Here is a 19,380-nt window from a genome sequence, read left to right on the forward strand (position 1 = left end):
TCAATTGGAGTAAGAAAATGCATTTATTATAATTTTTTTTCCCATTTTTTCAATTTGGAGAAAGAAAATACATTTAATGAAATTTTATTTTCTATTACATTGGTTTTCACATATCAAATTATTGATTTTCTTGATGAGTTCATTGTTATTTTCAATATACCTTAAAATATTCTGTTAGGTATTTGGAAATATTCTAACAAATATATAAATATACTACATCTTATAAATTAAAGATTGACTGAATGCTTGACATAAATCATAGTATAAATTAATATATAAAATATACCACAGTATAAATCATCTTATATTTTATTTACATCACAATATATATATCCCATATACCACTTTGATTATATGTAGTTTTATTTGAAATAACATGAATAAAGTTATGGTAGTTTTATTTGAAATAATAATTAGTTTGATTTGCTAAGTTATGATGAAAAAAGATTGATTATATGAATAAAATTTAGTGATTATATGAATAAAGTTTAGTACACTTAGAAAAATATAATTCTAATACTTTTTGTTTAATGTTCAATCACGAAAAAAAATTATTTTCTCAAATAAATTTTTGTTTGTCGAGAGAAGTAATGTTATATATATAAAAAAATTTATTGTCAAAGTGAGTTTATTCATGATAAGTATGTCATTAACATTAGAGTTTCTAATTTAATACTACACTAATTGTAATTAACAAACAAGCATTAATTAAATAAAGAAAGAAGGAAATCAATGAAGTTAATTGTTACAAATTAAAACATTGAAATATTAAAAAGAAACAGTTTCATATAAATACAACTCCATCACACGTCCGTTTAAACTCCCACTTTCATTTAAAAACAATATTCATGAAAGATTTGAATACTAAAAACACAACACTAATATAAAAATCAAACTCCTTCTAAAGTTTTGAGCAACAACAACACAACAATCAAATCAAAACTCAAAAAATGACCACCACCCAACAACTCTTTGTTCTGTCTCTCATTTCCCTCACTCTCCTCTCCGCCACAGTATCTTATTCAGAAGCCCATGGCTTAAACATGAACGCCATTGACAGATGCTGGAGATCGAACCCATATTGGAGAAGAAACAGGCAACAATTAGCCATTTGCTCAATTGGGTTCGCTGGAAAAATGACCAATAACATTGGAAGAAATCTCATACAATACCAAGTCACGGACCCTAGTGATGACCCTACAAACCCACGTCCAGGTACACTAAGATACGGCGCCACAATGATCAAGTCCAAAGTCTGGATCACATTCCGAAAAGACATGCATATTGTGCTTAAGAAGCCGCTTCTTATTAGCAGCTTCACCGCCATCGACGGCCGAGGCGCCACCGTCCACATCACCGGGAATGCGTGTCTGATGGTGTTCAAGGCCACCAACATTATAATCCACGGCCTTATCATCCACCACTGTAGGGCTCAGGCGGCGGGTCAAGTCATGGGCCCCAATTCCAAGATCATTACGCTTGGACACGTGGACGGCGATGCCATCCGTTTAGTAACGGCCTCAAAAGTGTGGATTGACCACAACACACTGTACCGTTGTGAGGATGGGTTGCTTGACGTCACTCGTGGGTCCACTGACATCACCATTTCTAACAATTGGTTCCGAGACCAAGATAAGGTTATTCTTCTTGGCCATGATGACGGTTATGTCCGAGATCGGAACATGAGAGTCACTGTTGTCTATAACCATTTTGGACCAAATTGCAACCAAAGAATGCCTAGGTAATATATTACGAATTTAATTAAAATTATAGGAAGTTACACCAAAATATAATATCCCTTAACATGTGTGAAATAATTTCAATTCATATACTAACATTAAGATTTTTTTTTCTTTTTATATACATTCGAAACTTCATAAGTAGATTTTAGACAAAACATTAACAATTTTTATCCAAAACTAACGAAATATATCTATGATGTAGGATCCGATATGGGTATGCACATGTGGCGAACAATTTGTATCAAGGTTGGACGCAATATGCAATTGGAGGAAGCATGAATCCGAGTGTGAAGAGTGAAGCCAACCTTTTCATTGCATCAAAGTCAAAACAGGTAACAATAAAAATTAAATTGAATTTGGATTTTTATTAATAATAATTTTGATTCGAAAAAAAAGAGTTTAATTAATAATGCAAATGCAGATTATATGGAGCACAGGGAAAGTAGAGCAGGCGAAATGGAAGTTTCATTCGGTAAGAGACGTATTTGAAAACGGAGCTTTATTTGCACAAATTGGTAGTGGGAGAGGAAATGTAAAACCAAATTACAACGCCCAACAACGGTTTCCAGTTGCAGATGCCAAATGGCTCAGATCATTGACAAGCAACTCCGGAGCATTGCAGTGATCATCAAACTTAAAATGTTGATATATCACATCTAATTACTTTTTCATAACAATAATAATAATAACAATTTTTCTTGTAAATAAATGGATCGTATCATCAAATATTTTGATCCACTAGAAATAAAAGAGAATTAATCACTACTTTTTGTTTTTAGTATATATTGCACTTTCATTTCCAGTTAACAAGGATGAGATATAATACACCCGATCTATCTGATGTACATACCAGCTTCTTAATTTATCAATTAAGGTTGTAATTAAATGAAGTGATATTCAAAGACACACTTAATTAAGAAAGAGAAACGGAAAAATTGATGAACATACTTAAAGAAAGAGCCTTTAAGGATCGAAAGGAATATTGAAAAACAGAGAAGGAATTAGTAACCGTAAGTGAGTATCAAATCAATGTTGCAACACGCGCCGTGCCGACATTCTAAATATGGTCAATATTAGAAGTATAAAAATAAATAATAAATATTAATTAATATAATTTATTAACGTGGTGCGAGAAAAACTTGGAGCTAAGAAACACATATACTTCTAATTGTGTAGAGAATCTATGTAATTTGAAGTATCTAATTTTCATATACGCATATGAAACCCAAACCCACAACTAGAGATGTCCAAAAAAATCTACGGGGACCTGCCCGAACGGGACGGAGAATCCCCGAATACATTTGGAATGGGGGAGGAAGTGGAGAATTTTTTTTTCATATTTACAATTCAGGGCCAGGGAGGGAAATGTATTTCCGTCCTCGGCCCCATCCCGCCCTGATTTTGTATATAAATTTTAAATGTTTAATATATATATATTCAAATTAATATTGTAGATTTTATTAAGATAATTATAGATATTTTAATTATTTAAGTTCAAAATTTTTATTACTTTAATTCTTTAGATGTTGTAATATTTAAGATAGGATGTTCTAAATGTTGAATTTTTATAAACTATGAGAATTTAATATTTTAATTATATTTTTTAAATTGCATGTGTATTATTGTTTTAAATAGTAGAATTGATAATATTTCATTTAAATGAAAATTCTTTTGAAAATGTTTAAAGAATTGTAAAAAAAAAATATTTGATTGAAATTAAAGAAAATTTTAGAGAAAAATAAATGTGGGGAATCCCCACCCCGTTCTCCGTGGGAAAATTCATGGGGACGGGGAATGGAATATAAAGAATAAAACAAAATCTAGCCATCTAAAACAAAATAAGATTAAAAAAGTATAAAAACAATAAAGAATAAAAAAACAAAAAGTTTAAAAAAACTTGAAACGTAATTAAATCTTCATTCTTCCCCTTTCTTCTCACTATCTAAATCATGGTTCACACCTCCTTTCATCCTCAACTTCGTTCTTCAATATTCATCTTCTACATATTTCCTATTGTCTGCTCTAGTTGCTCAACCACTACTCGACGTTACTAGATTTTTTTTCTCAAGTTTTCACTCTCTTCTTGAACCTACTTTAATCTAACTTTACATGTATATAACGTATCTTCAACGTATTAATATCTTAGTTTCTTAGAAATTGGCGTATTGTCATATGGTATCATATTCGTATCATATTTGTATTATGTATTCGTATCTATGTCTATGCTTCTTCAACTTGGAGAATACATATTATAGTAAGAGAAAGAGAGAGTGAGGGGTGTGAAGTTAAGAAGTAAATGGCTCGTAAGAAATGTTTGTCCATGAATCTGGAAAAGAGAAGAGAAGGCAAAGAAAAGGAAAGAATCCCCGAAGAGAAATAGAAGGATGTATTTGTATATATATATATATCAGGGAAACATTGAAATATTAAAAAGAAGCAGTTTTATATAAATGCAACTCCATAACATGTCCGTTTAACTCCCACTTGCATTTTAAAACAATATTCATGAAAGATTTGAATGCTAAAAACACTACACTAATATAAAAATCAAACCCCTTCAAAAGTCTTGAACAACAACACAACAAAATCTGTAAAGATTATTAGGAATAAAATTATGTGATTTTTTAAAAATGATTTAACGTGAAATTACGTAAGATATGGATATGATTATCAATTAAAATGGGCAAAAGGGAAAATCAAATATTTCTCCCTATAGACTATAGACTATTTTAGATAGTATAAATTAAAAATTTGTAGCATTGACTTTTGTCAAAAATTTTAAAAATGTAGTACTTTAAAAATAGTTTAGAAAGGTTGCCAAAATAATATCAATATTTTGACCGCATAAAAATATTTTTTAAAAATTATTTAGCGTATATATACACAAGCATACACACACCACGATGAATAAAAAAAATTGGTTTTTATTTTTGTGGTTTTTAAATATGAAAAAAAAATAATTATCAACCTCTATAACTAGTAAACATAACAAAATACTCAGATCTGTTTTTTTTTTCATTTAGTTTAACATGTAAATATAGTGCTTACAAGAGAAATAATATATTTTTATTTTTCATTTATAAAAATAGTAAATCAACATTTTATTTATAAAAATGAAAAAATAAATAGATTTATAAAAGTCGAAACTAATCCCAACTATACAAATGAGATTGTAATTAACTTATTAAGAAATATTTGTAATTATATTGTACATAAAACAAACATCTAGAGACTATCAGTGTCTCTCTTAGCCAAGTCTTGAGTATCACATTGATCTCTTTTCCAACCAAGTTGCCACCATCTTCCTCTCCGAAATCGGCTCCTCCACCAACAATGACAACACATCCAACTTCAATTTTGTCTTCATCCCTTGCTCCGTCGGACATGGCTCCCTCTCCTTTCACCAAAACTTCACCACTAGCTTCGACTTCGACTCCTTCTCCATCAACTTCATTTATTGCTCCTTCAGAGCCACCAACGATCACTCTAGTTCCATCTTCTTCTATCTCAACTCCTCCGACACAGGCGCCGTCACCGACCTCAACCCCTAGCAATGGTGCTGTCGTGAATATAATTACTATCTCAGAATCTATCATCGCAACCATAATTTCCTACACCCGACTACCTTAAATGCAATTGGTCTATCGTCACTCTTTACTCTACTACTTTAAGGAAGCCATTGACACAAAGAAGAAAATTGGAAGATGTGCAGCATAGTTGGGTTAAAATAACATAATTAAAAAAAAAAAATCACATTATATGTGTGCGTGTGTGTGAAAAATAAACATGCAAAAACATAAAATAAGTTGAAAAAAGACTTCAAAAAATCAAATGAGAGTGATTTAGGGTTAAAGAAAAGTGGGAACAAGTGAGTGAGAGTGTATTTGCTATAAATTGGATAAATTTTCTGTTTTGCTATTCTTTACAACATAATCTTTAAAACAAAAAATAATATGATTCAAGATTTTAAAACAAGAGTAATTAATAAAAATGAGATGTTTTCTAATATTTCACGTTTAAAATAAAATTATAGTAAAGACAATTATAAAAACAATTTAGAAAACGTATGATTTAGTAATGATTAACATAAAATCTAAAATAAATATAAAAGTTACTTAGAAAAACTAATATAATATAAAATTTAAAAATTTAAAATAAGATAATCATAAGAATAATTTAAAAAATAGATGATCTAGTTAGAATTAAGGAAAAGTATAATAGAAATATAAAAAGTCAGTTTAGGAAAGGGTTTAGAAAAATTCAAAACATTTTTTTTAAGATAGAAGATTATTGAGATACAAATTTCAATTATTTTCATATTAAATTATGACATTTATACCAGATTTTTCTGCATGGAAAGAGACATTTAGTCCCTGATGAAAATTTCAAAGGAAATCAACAGAGTTCGCATTATAAATTTGATAAATAAATTACAGTGTATTAAGAAAGGTGCAAAATTAATAACAGTGGAGTTATAAAGGAAATCAACGTATATATTTAATTAACAAAAATAAACATCTATACATTAAATCCAATTAAATGTATATCTTTAATTAACAAAACTAAACATCTACACATTAAATCCAATTTAACGTATATATTTAATTAACAAAAATAAACATCGTATGTTTATTTGCACTAGCTCTCTGTTAATTAAACTAATTAATTCTTTATGAATCTAATTCATTTGAATTAAATATTTGAATCTCATTCAAATATTTCTCCCTAACTTAATTTAAATTATAGATCACATCTATAATCAATTTCATATTAGTCACATTAATATACAATTTCCTCAAATCGATCTAAATAATTCAAATCATTCATCTTTAATATCCTTTAATGAGCTAACAAGGGGACTTAGTAGACCTGCATATCAGAAGCTCCAACGAAATGAGATTAATTGGTTAAACTCTTTAACCAAATTAATCAATATTCGTTAACTGTGGATACACTTCACTAAAGACCCACATCTGCACTCTTCTCACTGCAGATATATTTTTGTGTCTATGTATATAGACTAATAACAACAAGTTAGTCTTTCACGAGTGTTCGTAACGCCAACTGGACAAATTATCGTTTTACCCTTAGGTTACCCCTGTCTCTTTAAGTACTAGTGCTCTTCTAATGAACAACTTGTTTATGGCCCAACCAATAAATGGAAACCCCTCTCGAACTAATGAGAGGGTAAGATCCTTTGTTCAAGTCCCCGAGACACCACTTAAGGGAACATTCATCTACTTACCCTAAAATCCGGAAAGAGTGAATTTCATCTTGTATTATTATGTTTCTAACTCCCCACTCGATTTTGTCCCCAAAATGGTAGACATGTTAAGTCAGCTAATTAGCCACTCTCACCCGTAAAAATCAAAGGACAATCTCTCATGAACAAGAGTTCATAATACACTGAGGATTAAGATTAAGTTGCCTAGGTCATCCAATTGAAATAGGAACCCAACTAGTTAATGGTGTTACATCTAGTGGTTATTATTTTGCGGTCCGATCTTATACAAACTCATTTCATAGGATACTCTCACTCGTTGTCACCTACATGAATGCGTTGAATCATTGAGTGTGTATCAAATACAAAGTGGGTCTTATCCATAGTGTCACCAAGATAAGGTACCAAGCCTTATGCCTATACTATATGCCCTTTAGAATGTTTCTCAAACATCGATCCCTATATGTCTCTACATACAGTTCAAGACTCATAAGACCCCCTGGATGTTATTTTATTGGATTTAGTGTTATTAAGAAAAACACAATCAATAACATTTATTGAATTAACATCGATAACTCTTTATTGATGACGGTCAATTGATAACATTATCTATCTACGAGTTTTTGGACATATAACCCATCAAACTCCCACTTGAACTAAAACTCTAGTAAGTGGGTTGTACATAATATCAAAATCTGAAACAGTGGAAATATGGTAAATAAATACAATAAACTAGGACATCCATATACCCATTACACATCTTCCACTTCCCCTAGATTACCCCGTGTTTGAAAGGTAATAAACCCTTATTAGAGTTTTGCATCGAATATTGAGTCAACATTTTGTCAATATAAGTTGCTTGATATAGAGCCAACATTCTATTCTTGCGATCCCTAATGATTTGGATCCTAAGTACATACAACACCTCTCCCAAATCTTTCATTTGGAATTGGGCTGCTAGCCATTTCTTCATGTTAGTAAGGTATCCTACATCATTCCCAATGAGTAGGATATCGTCCACATAAAGTACCAAGAATGCTACTTTATCATTGATGATTGTCTTGTAGATTACAAGGTTTATCAATGTTTTGATCAAAACCAAAAAATTTTATCGCCGTGTCAAATCTAATGTCTCAAGATCTGGACGCCTACTTCAACCTATAAATGGATCGATTCAGCTTGCAAACTTTTTGCTCCTGACCTTAGGCTATGAACCCCTCACGTTCAAACATGAAGATATTCTCTTCAAGATTGTCATTCAGAAAAGTAGTCTTGACATCCATTTGTCATATCTCATAGTCATAATATATGGCTATGGACAAAAGAATTCTTATAGACTTAAGCATAGCAACATGGGAAAAAGTTTCATCATAATCAACCCCTTTCCTTTGGTATAACCCTTTGTTACAAGTCTAGCTTTGAAGGTTTATACCTTTCCAATTACATCTCTCTTTCTTTTATCGATCCATTTACATCTTATGGGTTTAACCTCTTCAGGTAGATATACAAGCTCCCATACTGAATTGGAGTATATAGACTCCATTTCAAGATCCATGGTTTTGACTCATTGGTCCTTGTCTACGTCATTCATTGCCTATTTATAGGACAATGGATCCTCAACTCCATCATCTGGTATGACAACTTAAATTTTAGTTAATCCTAAGTAATGGTCAGGTTTCATCACAACCCTCTCATTACGTCGAGGCACTCTTAACGATTGAGAAGGATGAGATTGACTTGAAGTGTTGACTTCTTCATTAACTCTTGGTGAAGGACCAACTACATCAACAAGCCTTGTTGATGATTCAGTAGCTTCACTTAATACTATTTTGCTATGTGATTTATGATCTCTCATGTGGTCTTCCTCTAAAAATGTACCATTTATCGATACAAATACCTTATTTTCTTGAAGGTCACAGAACAAACCACCTCTCGTTTCCTTAGGGTAACCAACAAATTTACATAACCTTAAACGAGGTTCCAACTTCTTATAATTTGTCACTAACACATGTGCATAACAACCCCAAATTCTGAAGTATTGTAAACTTGGTTTACGCCCCCTCCAAAACTCGAAAGGTGTTCAAAAACATTCTTTGAGGGTGAAGGGATGAAAACCTAAGGCACACCGAAAGCCAAAAACAAGAACCATTTCGTCTTTCCAAATTGACATTTAAAATCAAAATAATTTTGCATTGGAATAAAAAAGTAATAACAATTAAGTATGCTAATCCCGAGAAGACTAATTAAATAGGGGAAGATACCCTAGCTAGCAATTTTTTTTGACAATCATGTAGAATTTCTCTATTGAATTGGAATTGGGCACCACCACTTGGAAACCTCTCTATTCTTGCAGAACATTGAGGCTATAGAGAATTATGAGATTCTCTCTTTTGGGATTTGGGAATATCACATAACGATTTTTTCTTTCTTTTCTCAGGAAGAAGAAAACACACAGAGAGAGCCTGAAAGTCATCTCTTCCCTCTGCAAAACAAAATCCTTTAGCTAGAGAAAGGGATGGTCATAGAGGGAGAGAAAAATGTGGGATTGATCCCACGTTTTCTCGTAACTTCCCTAATATGGGGAGTTTAATTTAAATAAAATAAAATATATTAGTTGAATCATATTTAATTAAATGTTCATTTAAATCATATTTAAATGATTTCCTCATACATAACCTATAGTTTTAATGTGCATCTAATGTACATTAATTTTAACCTATAGTTTTGATTTAATCAATTTAATTAAATTCAAATTACAATTAATTAATTATCAAATTAAATATTACATATTTAATTTAATTTCCTATTTGAATCGTACTAAAAAAAATTTCTCTCATTTACCTATAGTTTTAATGCACATCCAATGCACATTATTCTTAACTTATAGTTTTCAATATGAATCTTATTCATATTAAATTAATATTTGAACTCCTTTCAAATTTTTCGTTCTCTCATTTATTAATTTTGACTCATATCCAAAATTAATAATAAAGTCTAAAATTAAACTGTATATTAAAATGTATTAACATACATTAAAAAATCCCAAGTCTGAATTTGAATATTTCAAATTCAATTTAATGACAAACTACCTCAATACCCTTTACAAGTTAGGAAGGGGGACCTAATGGACCTGCAGATCAGAAGCTTCAACGATGTGAGATTAATTGGCTAACTGTGGGTACAGTCCATGGTGTTGGGGTTAATGCCCATAGTTTCACTCATATTCGTTAACTGTGGGTACAGTCTACTAAAGACCCATAGTTTCACTCTTCTCACTATAGATATGTTTTTAAGTCCATGGTGTTGGGGTTAATGCCCTAAACCTCGTAGGGTCCTATAGTTTGTAAATGTATTGAACAAACTCATTGTCTATTGAATAAAATATATGATATTTTATTCCATATTTTTGTTGCATTAACCACAAACCAATAAACTAACATCCAAGGTTATCTTGTAACTCAAACATGTATGTAGAGACATACAGGTGGATCATGTTTAAGTGATAACCTAAATGGTCTGTAGTAGATGGATAAGGTTGGCTACCTTATCCTAGTGACACTACGAGTATGGCCTGCTTTGTAGATGTTACAATTGTTGTAAAGTGCTATAAATGATTTGATCCTGATCATTCATGTATAGATATGTGAGTGGGGATATTCTATATAAAGAAGTTTGTATAAGACCGGACCACGAAATGTTTACTCTCGTTATATAACACTGTTCATCATAGAGACTTACATTTCACCAGGATGAACATAGGTACATGACCTGAATCCTGAGTGAGTTGTGAACTCTTGCCTATGAGGGCAGTTCTTTAATTTGTATGGATGAGAGTGGCCAGATCGACAACTAAACAAGCCTACCATTTTAAGGATTCGTCTGATTGGGGAGCTGGGAGTATAGCTACACAAATAGGAATTCACTCATTCCCTGAGATTGGGGTAAGTAGATAAATTGCTCCCTTAAGGGCTGATTTCGGGGCTTGAATAATGTGGCGTCACACTCTCTTCTGGCATGAGAGGGGTTTAGTCATAGTTGGACTATGATCTATTGTTCATTAGAGGGATCAGTGGTACTTAAGGAGTTAGATGTAATCACAGGAGCAAAACGGTAATTTTGGACTAGTTGTACTTACGAACAATTTTTGAAGGGTCATCGTACTATTGATTGGTTATATCCATTGGACACAGAAATATATCTGTAATGCGAAGAGTGCAGCTGTCGGTTTTTAGTGGAGTGTCGATAGTTAACGGATGGTGAATGATTTAATTAAAGAGTTTAATTAATTATTCATGCACCGTTGGAGCTTTAAACTATAGGTCCATGAGGTCCCCTTGGTAACTCAATGGGATTAATTGAGAATCAGTTTTTGGATTAATTTAAATTGTTCAAATTAATAGAGGGATTTAATTAAATATGATATAATTAAGTTATTTTAATTATATGTGATATAATTATTATAATGTATTTGATACATTATAGATTAATTGAGAGGAAATAAATATTTGAATAAGATCCAAATATTATTAATATGAATTGGATTCATAATTGTTAAATTTAGTATAAACGTGATTTATATTAAACGACATATAAGAGAAAAAAGAAACTATAGGTTATATTGTCTGTGATACAATATTAAATCTATAGGTTATATGTTATATTTGATATAATATATATATATATGATAAGTTAGTTATCATATTTATATTTATATATATTAAATATCATATTTATTTTATTTGGAGGGAAACTCTCTCCCTCCCCCTCTTTTCTAGTCGGTGGTTGTGGTATTTGGTTTTTTGAAAGACATGAGAAAGTCTCCTTCTTCATCAATATGATCATTGAATTGGATAGATTGAAGGAGAGTTCTATGTGCGAGTTTGAGTTGTTGGTGAACAATTTCAAACCTTCCTTCTTACTACTAAAATTCCCTTATTCCAAAATAGTCAGAGCCCATCACTCCTGGGTTCTCTATCTAAGAATACAAAGGAAGCCTTTGTGGTAGTGTTCGTACTCTTGATCGGAGTTTTCTTGAAGAGAGTCTTCAAGACGTTCGTGTGTTGTTTGAGGGATTCTTGAAGAAAAGTCTTTAAAGGTAAGGTTTCTAAAACCTTTTAATAGCATGCTGTAATTTATGTAAATGCAGATTTTGTTCTTGATTTACTGTAAAATTTACATTCAATGAGAAATGGGATTTGGGACGATCTTTCTTCCGCTCACGGTTCCCTTCATTTTGGGATCCTTCACATAGATATAGACTAATAACAGCAAGTTAGTCATTCACAAGTGTTCGTAACACTAGCTAGGTCAAATTATTGTTTTACCCTTGGGTTACCTCTACATCCTTAAATATCAGCGTTCCTCTATGAACAACCTGTTTATGGTCCAACCATTAAATAGAAACCCTATCGGGCTAGTGAGAGAGTAAGGCCCTTTGTTCAAGTCCTAGAAACACTACTAAAGGGTTTTGGGATTGGTGTCCTAATTCTCCTAGAGTCTCGTAGCTGGTAAACTTTGTACACATTGTTATTAATAAAATAAAAGTTATTTTATTTGCATTTACTCATATCCAATAAACAAAGATCCGTGGTTATTTTATGTAAACTTAAGCATGTATATGAGATATACAAGTGGATCATGCCTTAAGTAATAACCTAAAAGGTTTGTAGTATAAGGATAAAGGAGGGATACCTTATCCTGGTGACACTATGGATACGTCCCGCTTTGTAGAGATTTACAAATGTTATGAACTACTACAGATGGTTTGATCCTGACCATTCATGTGAAGACATGTGAGCAGGGGTGTCCTATGTAAAGAATTTATATAAGATCGGACCACCAGATGATTAATCTCTTTATATAACGCCGTTGATAATTGAGACTTATAAACAACAACTATTTGACTAAACTTTATTAAAGTCTTAGACTTAACTACAGAGTTTACATCAACAACTCTAAAATCGGAAGTGTGACTGTGGCGTGGCAGACCTTGACCTTAGCAACACCCTGGAACTCCTCACCTTTTGCTACCTAGGAAAAAAAACATGAAAGAAAAGAATGAGCTTCAAGAAGCTTAGTGAGCGATAAGCAACTAGAGTCTATTTCAACTCATAAGAATACAAGCATATTGCAACTATGAGGTTAACATCTAAACCTCAGCCTTCAATGAGTCTGTTCTACTTATACACATAGTAGATAGTTAGATTGATACTAGTCATATAAGTCTGTTCTCAACTCTACCCACACACACGGTAGATAGTTAAACTGATACTAATCATAAACACATGCTCTCATGCGTTCCCTATGTGCACATAGATCCCCGCTTATGGGCTCATAAGCTAGGCTTGTCGATCCTCTGACCATCCCATACGAGGTTCCTCTCACAGGCTCAGGAACTAGACCTCACCATCCCCTGACCATCCCGTGAGGTTCTGCTCCGGGCTAAAAAATTAGGTCTTTTGACCCCCTAACCATCCCGTTCACATATTCTCAATCTCATAATAATTACTCATACACAACATAAGCATATACACATACTCTAAAAGATATGCTTAAGACTTAAAGGAAAATACCACTCACCTTACTAGGGTAGGAACCTTTCTCTTTAGAAGTTCCTTGGTTTCCTCGAGCTCCCTTTAGAACCCTAAATTTTAGATTCAACTACAAGCTTAGATTACTCATAGTTTCAGACCATATTTTGAGACACTTTCTTCTACAAACATGTTCTAAAATGTCTCAGGAAGCTCCCAAAACTCTTCGTGGTTTGTCTGTAATCTTCGAAACACCCTAAACCCTAAACCCGAAACCTCCAGTCCAATTTCTCTAGAATTTCCTCCCGGCAGTACATCTTCATAAACTAGACACTCAGAGCTTTCTTTTGGCCTTGGAATCACTCAAAACGCATGAGTGGTTTATGAGAACCATTGCCCTAAAGTTGACCTATTTATAGAACTCTAAATTCGTCCAACGCATGACACATCTTCAACCTTGCATGTCTAGGTGTCTTCACCATGTGTTGCCAACGCCTCCTCCTTTGAAATGTCTTCATCTCTTTAAGCCAACACATACTCTATACTTGCATGCTTTAATACTCTTCCACCTCCTACTAGATTAAACTAACTCATTTTGGTTTAGCCACTTGTCCCGGGTTGTTGGAATGCAAGCCTTAATCTCCAAGTTTCTTCAATTTATCAACTCAAAGCCTCTCTTTGTTGGTTGCATCCTTGGCCACTATCGCTTGACCTATCGCATAGCTCATCATGTAGCTCTTGTGCTCATCGCATAGCTCATTTTCTATTAGTCTCTCGCTGTTGCTCATCATCCAGCCTTCTTGCTGTCGCTCATCGTCTAGCGTCTGCACCCATCGCATAGCGCTTACACCCCCATCGTATAGCTTATCATCTAGTGACCTCTCGCTGTCGCTTATCACCTAATGATCTCGTTGTCGCTTATCATCTAATGATCTCACTATCGCTCATCATCTAACGATCTCGCTGTCGCTCATCGTGTAGCGCTGACCCCATCGTTTAACGCATCATGCCCATCGTCTAGCTCTTGCGTCTATCACCTAGCACTTGCGCCTAACGCATTGTCTAGCACCCAAGCCCATCGTTTAGCAATATCGTCTAGTGCCATCGTCTAGCGCTCCAAGCAACTACACGATCGTCCACGTGTATGCTCCAACGCCTAGCACCCATGCTCACACATACTAGTCAGCACGCATGCCCAATCTCAACGCCCAGCGCCTTGCCTCATTGTCTAGCCCTCTTAGCACCCCAACGCATGCGTCCTTACCTCCCAAGCTTAACGCATGGTTGTCCTTGGCTTCAAGGCTTAATCTTTTATAACCTCTACAAACTTAGCCTCATTAGAGCCTTATGCGTTAATGCTTCTTAACACCAAACACATGGTTTCTTTTTGACTTCATACATAGCCAAATTTTTACTAGTTAAGGCTTAACTCAAAACTACTCAAAGAAACCTATTCAAACACTTAGAATTTTCCTTCCCTTCAACATAGGATTTAACTTATACTTAGTTAATTTCCTTAATTACATGCTTAAGTAGGGAAATTGAGATATGTGTTTCACATTACTTCATTCGAAAAGTACTCATGGATAAGCTATCAAGTGAAAGAGTTTCACTAAGTGATAGCATTGAAAGACTAGACGATCAGCTAAGCGATCACTTACCTTTGACTATACGATAGTCATTCAGCCAATCGTTGCTACATGAGTGGCTTTGTCTATACGATAGGTTGTCATTTACTAAACGATCGAGCACATCGTCTATACGATAGACAGTGTCTTATCTCCCACTTGCTCGATCGTCTACTTGATCGTAGACCTCCAGTCTCTTCCTCAAGCCAAGATCATACAGAGCCCACAACTCCTGAATTCTCAAACTGAGAATACCAAGGTAACTATTGTGATGGTGTCCTAACTTAGTTCGTGGATCAAGTTAGACTCGATTGGTTTCGTGGAGGTTGCGTTCGTTGTGTTCGTGTTCGTTGGATGTACCGGTTGTTGCGTTCGAGTGTGCTGTCCTTGGACGTTTGTAGATTGATCAAGGGATTCGTAAGAATGGTTCTTCAAAGGTATGCATCCTCTATCCTTTGTATCATCGTTTAGCATGCTGTAATTTCTAGTTGTGAATGACCTCTTAGTTTCTATTTAGATTATAATTGTTTGTGTTCAATTCGAATGGAATTTGGAACGTTCCTTTCCAATACTCATGGAAATCCTCATGTTTTATTTCCTTCAATTGGTATTAGAGCCAGGTTGTTCTAATATTCCAAATACCATTTCGGTTTTGAACTTCTTTTACAGCCTTGGAGGGTTTTTTGCATTGCGTTTAAAAGTTAAATACGTTTGTGGATGTGTTGATGAATGTTTACAAGATGGTTTCCTATGTTTAAAGCTTTCTTTATGATTACAAAGTGTTAATTTGTAAGGGCCCTGCGTTTTTCAAGCATAATTAATAAGCAATCAAGTCTGTAATTCAAAGTGTTTGAAGTTTTTGAGTCGTTTATGATGAAGTTTCGAAGCATGGAGATGCGGTTCTACACGAGGAAGAAGACCAAAGGTTGGTCGTATCGTGTAGCCAAAAGTAAACGATCATTGAGATTTGGCTAAACGATCGTGTAAAAAAGTTCTGCCCGATCGTGTAATATTTACTAAACGATTGTTTAGCTAATGCTAAACGATGGGGTAAACCGTTTACTCTACTGCGTAGCATTGGTTGCTCGATCGCATGGACGCTGGAGGTAAATGATCGTATAGAGCATTTGATGCTCATCATTTAATAAAAGGCGAATGTACTAAACGATCGTGTAGTTTGCATGCTTGATCGCATAGTCACTGACTACACGATCATGCGGTATACAATACCTTGATGCTTGCTCAGCAATCGTTTAGATTATTATGCTTCACCTCATCGTTGTCGTTTAGTTGATCGCTTAAGGCTTGCGTTGCACGTTGCACGTTGCACAATTGTGTGCCTTCATACTTCATCACATAGTCAAAGATACACGATCGTTGCTAAACGATTGTTTATGCTCACACAGCGTTGGTAAACGATTGAGTAAAGAGTTTACTCTCTCGTGTAGGTGATCACATGGTACATGATCGAGAGACATGTTTCTTCACTTGGACGGTTCAAGACCCGATTCGCCTGTTTGAACTAGAGACTTATTGTGCTTTGTAATAGTTAGCTTTGTTTTTCGAGGATTTAAGGCTAATTATCCCGATTCATCAAATTTTATTTAATATACATGAGATGTATGTTGGTTTATATGCCATAGTGTATGACATATAGATTTAAAACCCACCTTAGTTTATGCATTTGATTCATGCATTATATATTATAAGTGTTATAATATAGTTTTTGGCATGATGAAATTACAAGAAAGCATGCACATGCATCATGAAGTATAAGAGTTATATTTATGCATGCATTAAGCATATTCATGCATTATCTTTATATTATAAGAGTTATAGTATAAGGGTGTATGGAAGCATGTATGCTTGGTTCGTTGCTTTGTTATATAAGTGTTATATAAAAGTAGCAATGAATGAACAATGTATGGAGCATGACAATTAGGCTTATTTGTAAATGTTATGAATGCCTTGTATGTGTAGCTTCGCATTTTGTAAGTTTTGGTTGTTTCTTGTTATAAGCGTTATAATGGAAATTAGAACTAAAATCGATAAGAAAGAGTTACATGCGGACTTAGGTGAACTCATGTTTTAAAAGGGTTTTAAAATTGGATTGAGATAGACCTAAGTTCAAGGTTCTAATGAGATTAGATACTTAAATTTAATCTTTTGAATCGGTTTAATAGGATTAAATTGATAGGCATAAAAGATTAAATTTGATTAAATCTATCTATAAGGAACCTTTTGTCTAAGGTGGGTTCTGTCTAGGTTGGGGTACTTAAGCTGACGGAAACGGAATACCCCTACCTTGGAACCTACTTGGAAATGTGAATTAGATAGATTTTCTACAAGCAAGCAATAGTTGATCAAAGACTTCGTTAAAGCGTTTAATGAATGATGATCTAAAGTTGTTTCAACTTTCCAAAGTAAGAGTTACTTTTGGGCAAACCTAAAATGTCACTTAGTTAAAATTTTTAGCCGTATTTTTTCTAAGTAAACTAAACCTTAGGTTATAAAATGCTCAGTGGTAGGAAGAGATATATATGATATGTCAATGATTCCACTCATGTTTTTTCCTGAATGTTCACATCGCGAGATTCATGCTTGGCCTTGTAGTGCCCTAGGAGGATGCCCCTTCGGATGGTGTTTGCATGAGTCAATATCAAGGTGGACGGAGAGAGTGTTTATAGTAAATAGGTGAAAGGTGTGTGTCAATAAGTCCTACGGTCTCTGTCATTGGTTCACATGGTGAGATCATTCTGTATTCCCTCGTGGCGCCCTGGGAGCGTCCCCCTTCGGATGGGTTTTGTGCAGTTGATCAATATCAAGGTGACTCTAGAAATGGATAAGGTCGTTTTAGTTTTTGCCCCAATCGGATTTTTTCCCTTCGGATTGGTTGTTTGGGGTGGAACTCTAGAGCCCAAAATGAAGGGTCACACTTAGGGAAAATTGTTAAGAAAGTTAATGATTTCTTGACCAAATCAATGATGGCTAGTCGTTATAGGGACAAGAGTTGTTATGGTATTAATGACTTGTTGAGAATGTCTCAATACTGAGGAGGGATAAATTGACTACCCTTTGGTAGCTTTTGTCCTAAACCTTTAAAGTGTCATTGTGAAACTAGATGTCATACGAGGTTCATTTTAGTTTTTCTAAACCGTATTAGATGTTGTTTTTCAACGATTTACCCCATCGCTTAGCATTAGCTAAACGATCGTTTAGAAAATACTACACGATCGTCTAGAAAAAATATCTAAACAATTGATGCTTGTTTTTATGAAGTGAATTATGGATGATATGCGCTGGTAAAATTGCATTGTGTACTCAAGTTTCCTCAGCGAAATCCAAGTGTAAATTCCACTGAGTTTCCTGGTAAGTCCAGGGTCGAACTCAGGGACTTGTGAAAATAGATTCCAATGGTAATTTTTATGAAAACTTTGCGGTAACTGATAACTCAGTTAATTGTGGGTTTGTTGTTGATTGCGTTAATGAAAAATAAACAAATGCGGCGGATTTGAGAAAAGTCAGTTGTGTGATAGATGCACTGAGTATGCGGATGAACGGGTTGAGAAGATCTTTAGCTAGCGTTACTTGGGAATGCGTCAGACTATGCGATCATGCTACAACCATGTACAACAAGTAATTTTCCAATGCAAATGCGATGCTCCTAAGTCTAGGACGCATGTGTTGAATGAAAAAGTGTCCATTGAGCTTATCCCTAAGTTTCTACTATTTTCCTATGCGATGATGCAAAATGCGTAAAGGCAAGGTGACCGCATACAATCATATCCTATCTCTAGGATGAATGCAGCGTTGATAACAAATAGTGTTTATTCCTAAGCTTCTATCTCTTGATTATGCGTTCTAATTTGACTTTTCCGAGCCTAGATTCTAACCTGACTTTCTCAAGCCTAGATCCTGTCCTTAGACTACTCTCCCGAGTATCTCTAATGGACGAATGAAGCATACATAATACAAGATAATCGCATAGAATGAAGATTTCTTAGTTGTGCTAGCTAAATGCTTCTCAACCCATTCAATTGATTTAGCTACTCATGCGTAAATAACAAAGAGTGAACAAATATAGAGAAGGAAATTCCATTTTTATAAATGAGTTTAAGTACAAAGTAACAATAGAAGATAAAGGTAGAGAGTCTGATAGCAATTCCTTGTCGACCGAGGCTTTTACACTGTCAATCTCTATTCGGTTCCAAAGATGTTCCTGCTTCCGCAGGCGTCGGCCCTCTCTCTATTCTTGAAGC

General features: G+C 34.1%; 1 protein-coding gene across 2 annotated transcripts; it reads left to right on the plus strand.

Moving 5' to 3' along the window:
- The first annotated feature begins 1,037 nt into the window (after nt 1–1,037).
- Nucleotides 1,038–2,367, plus strand: LOC120084198 (putative pectate lyase 2). 2 transcript variants are annotated; one of them, XM_039040090.1, is made up of 3 exons: nt 1,038–1,741; nt 1,945–2,074; nt 2,164–2,367. In XM_039040090.1, exons 1-3 carry the CDS (start codon nt 1,044–1,046, stop codon nt 2,365–2,367), a joined length of 1,032 nt encoding a protein of 343 aa, XP_038896018.1. In that variant the 5' UTR covers nt 1,038–1,043. The 2 variants fall into 2 exon arrangements, with proteins under 2 accessions (XP_038896018.1, XP_038896020.1); XM_039040092.1 differs by having other exon boundaries at nt 1,041–1,741; nt 1,945–2,064; nt 2,175–2,367.
- The last annotated feature ends 17,013 nt before the right edge of the window (nt 2,368–19,380 follow it).

This window comes from Benincasa hispida, chromosome 8 (assembly GCF_009727055.1).
Source record: "Benincasa hispida cultivar B227 chromosome 8, ASM972705v1, whole genome shotgun sequence".
Classification (NCBI taxonomy): domain Eukaryota; kingdom Viridiplantae; phylum Streptophyta; class Magnoliopsida; order Cucurbitales; family Cucurbitaceae; genus Benincasa; species Benincasa hispida.

Excerpts from the sequence above, each read along its gene's own strand:
- LOC120084198 (XM_039040090.1), top strand. The coding sequence starts at position 1,044 with ATGAACGCCATTGACAGATGCTGGAGATCGAACCCATATTGGAGAAGA. Across the intron at positions 1,742-1,944 it reads TGCAACCAAAGAATGCCTAG|GATCCGATATGGGTATGCAC; the intron begins GTAATATATTAC and ends TCTATGATGTAG. Across the intron at positions 2,075-2,163 it reads TTGCATCAAAGTCAAAACAG|ATTATATGGAGCACAGGGAA; the intron begins GTAACAATAAAA and ends ATGCAAATGCAG.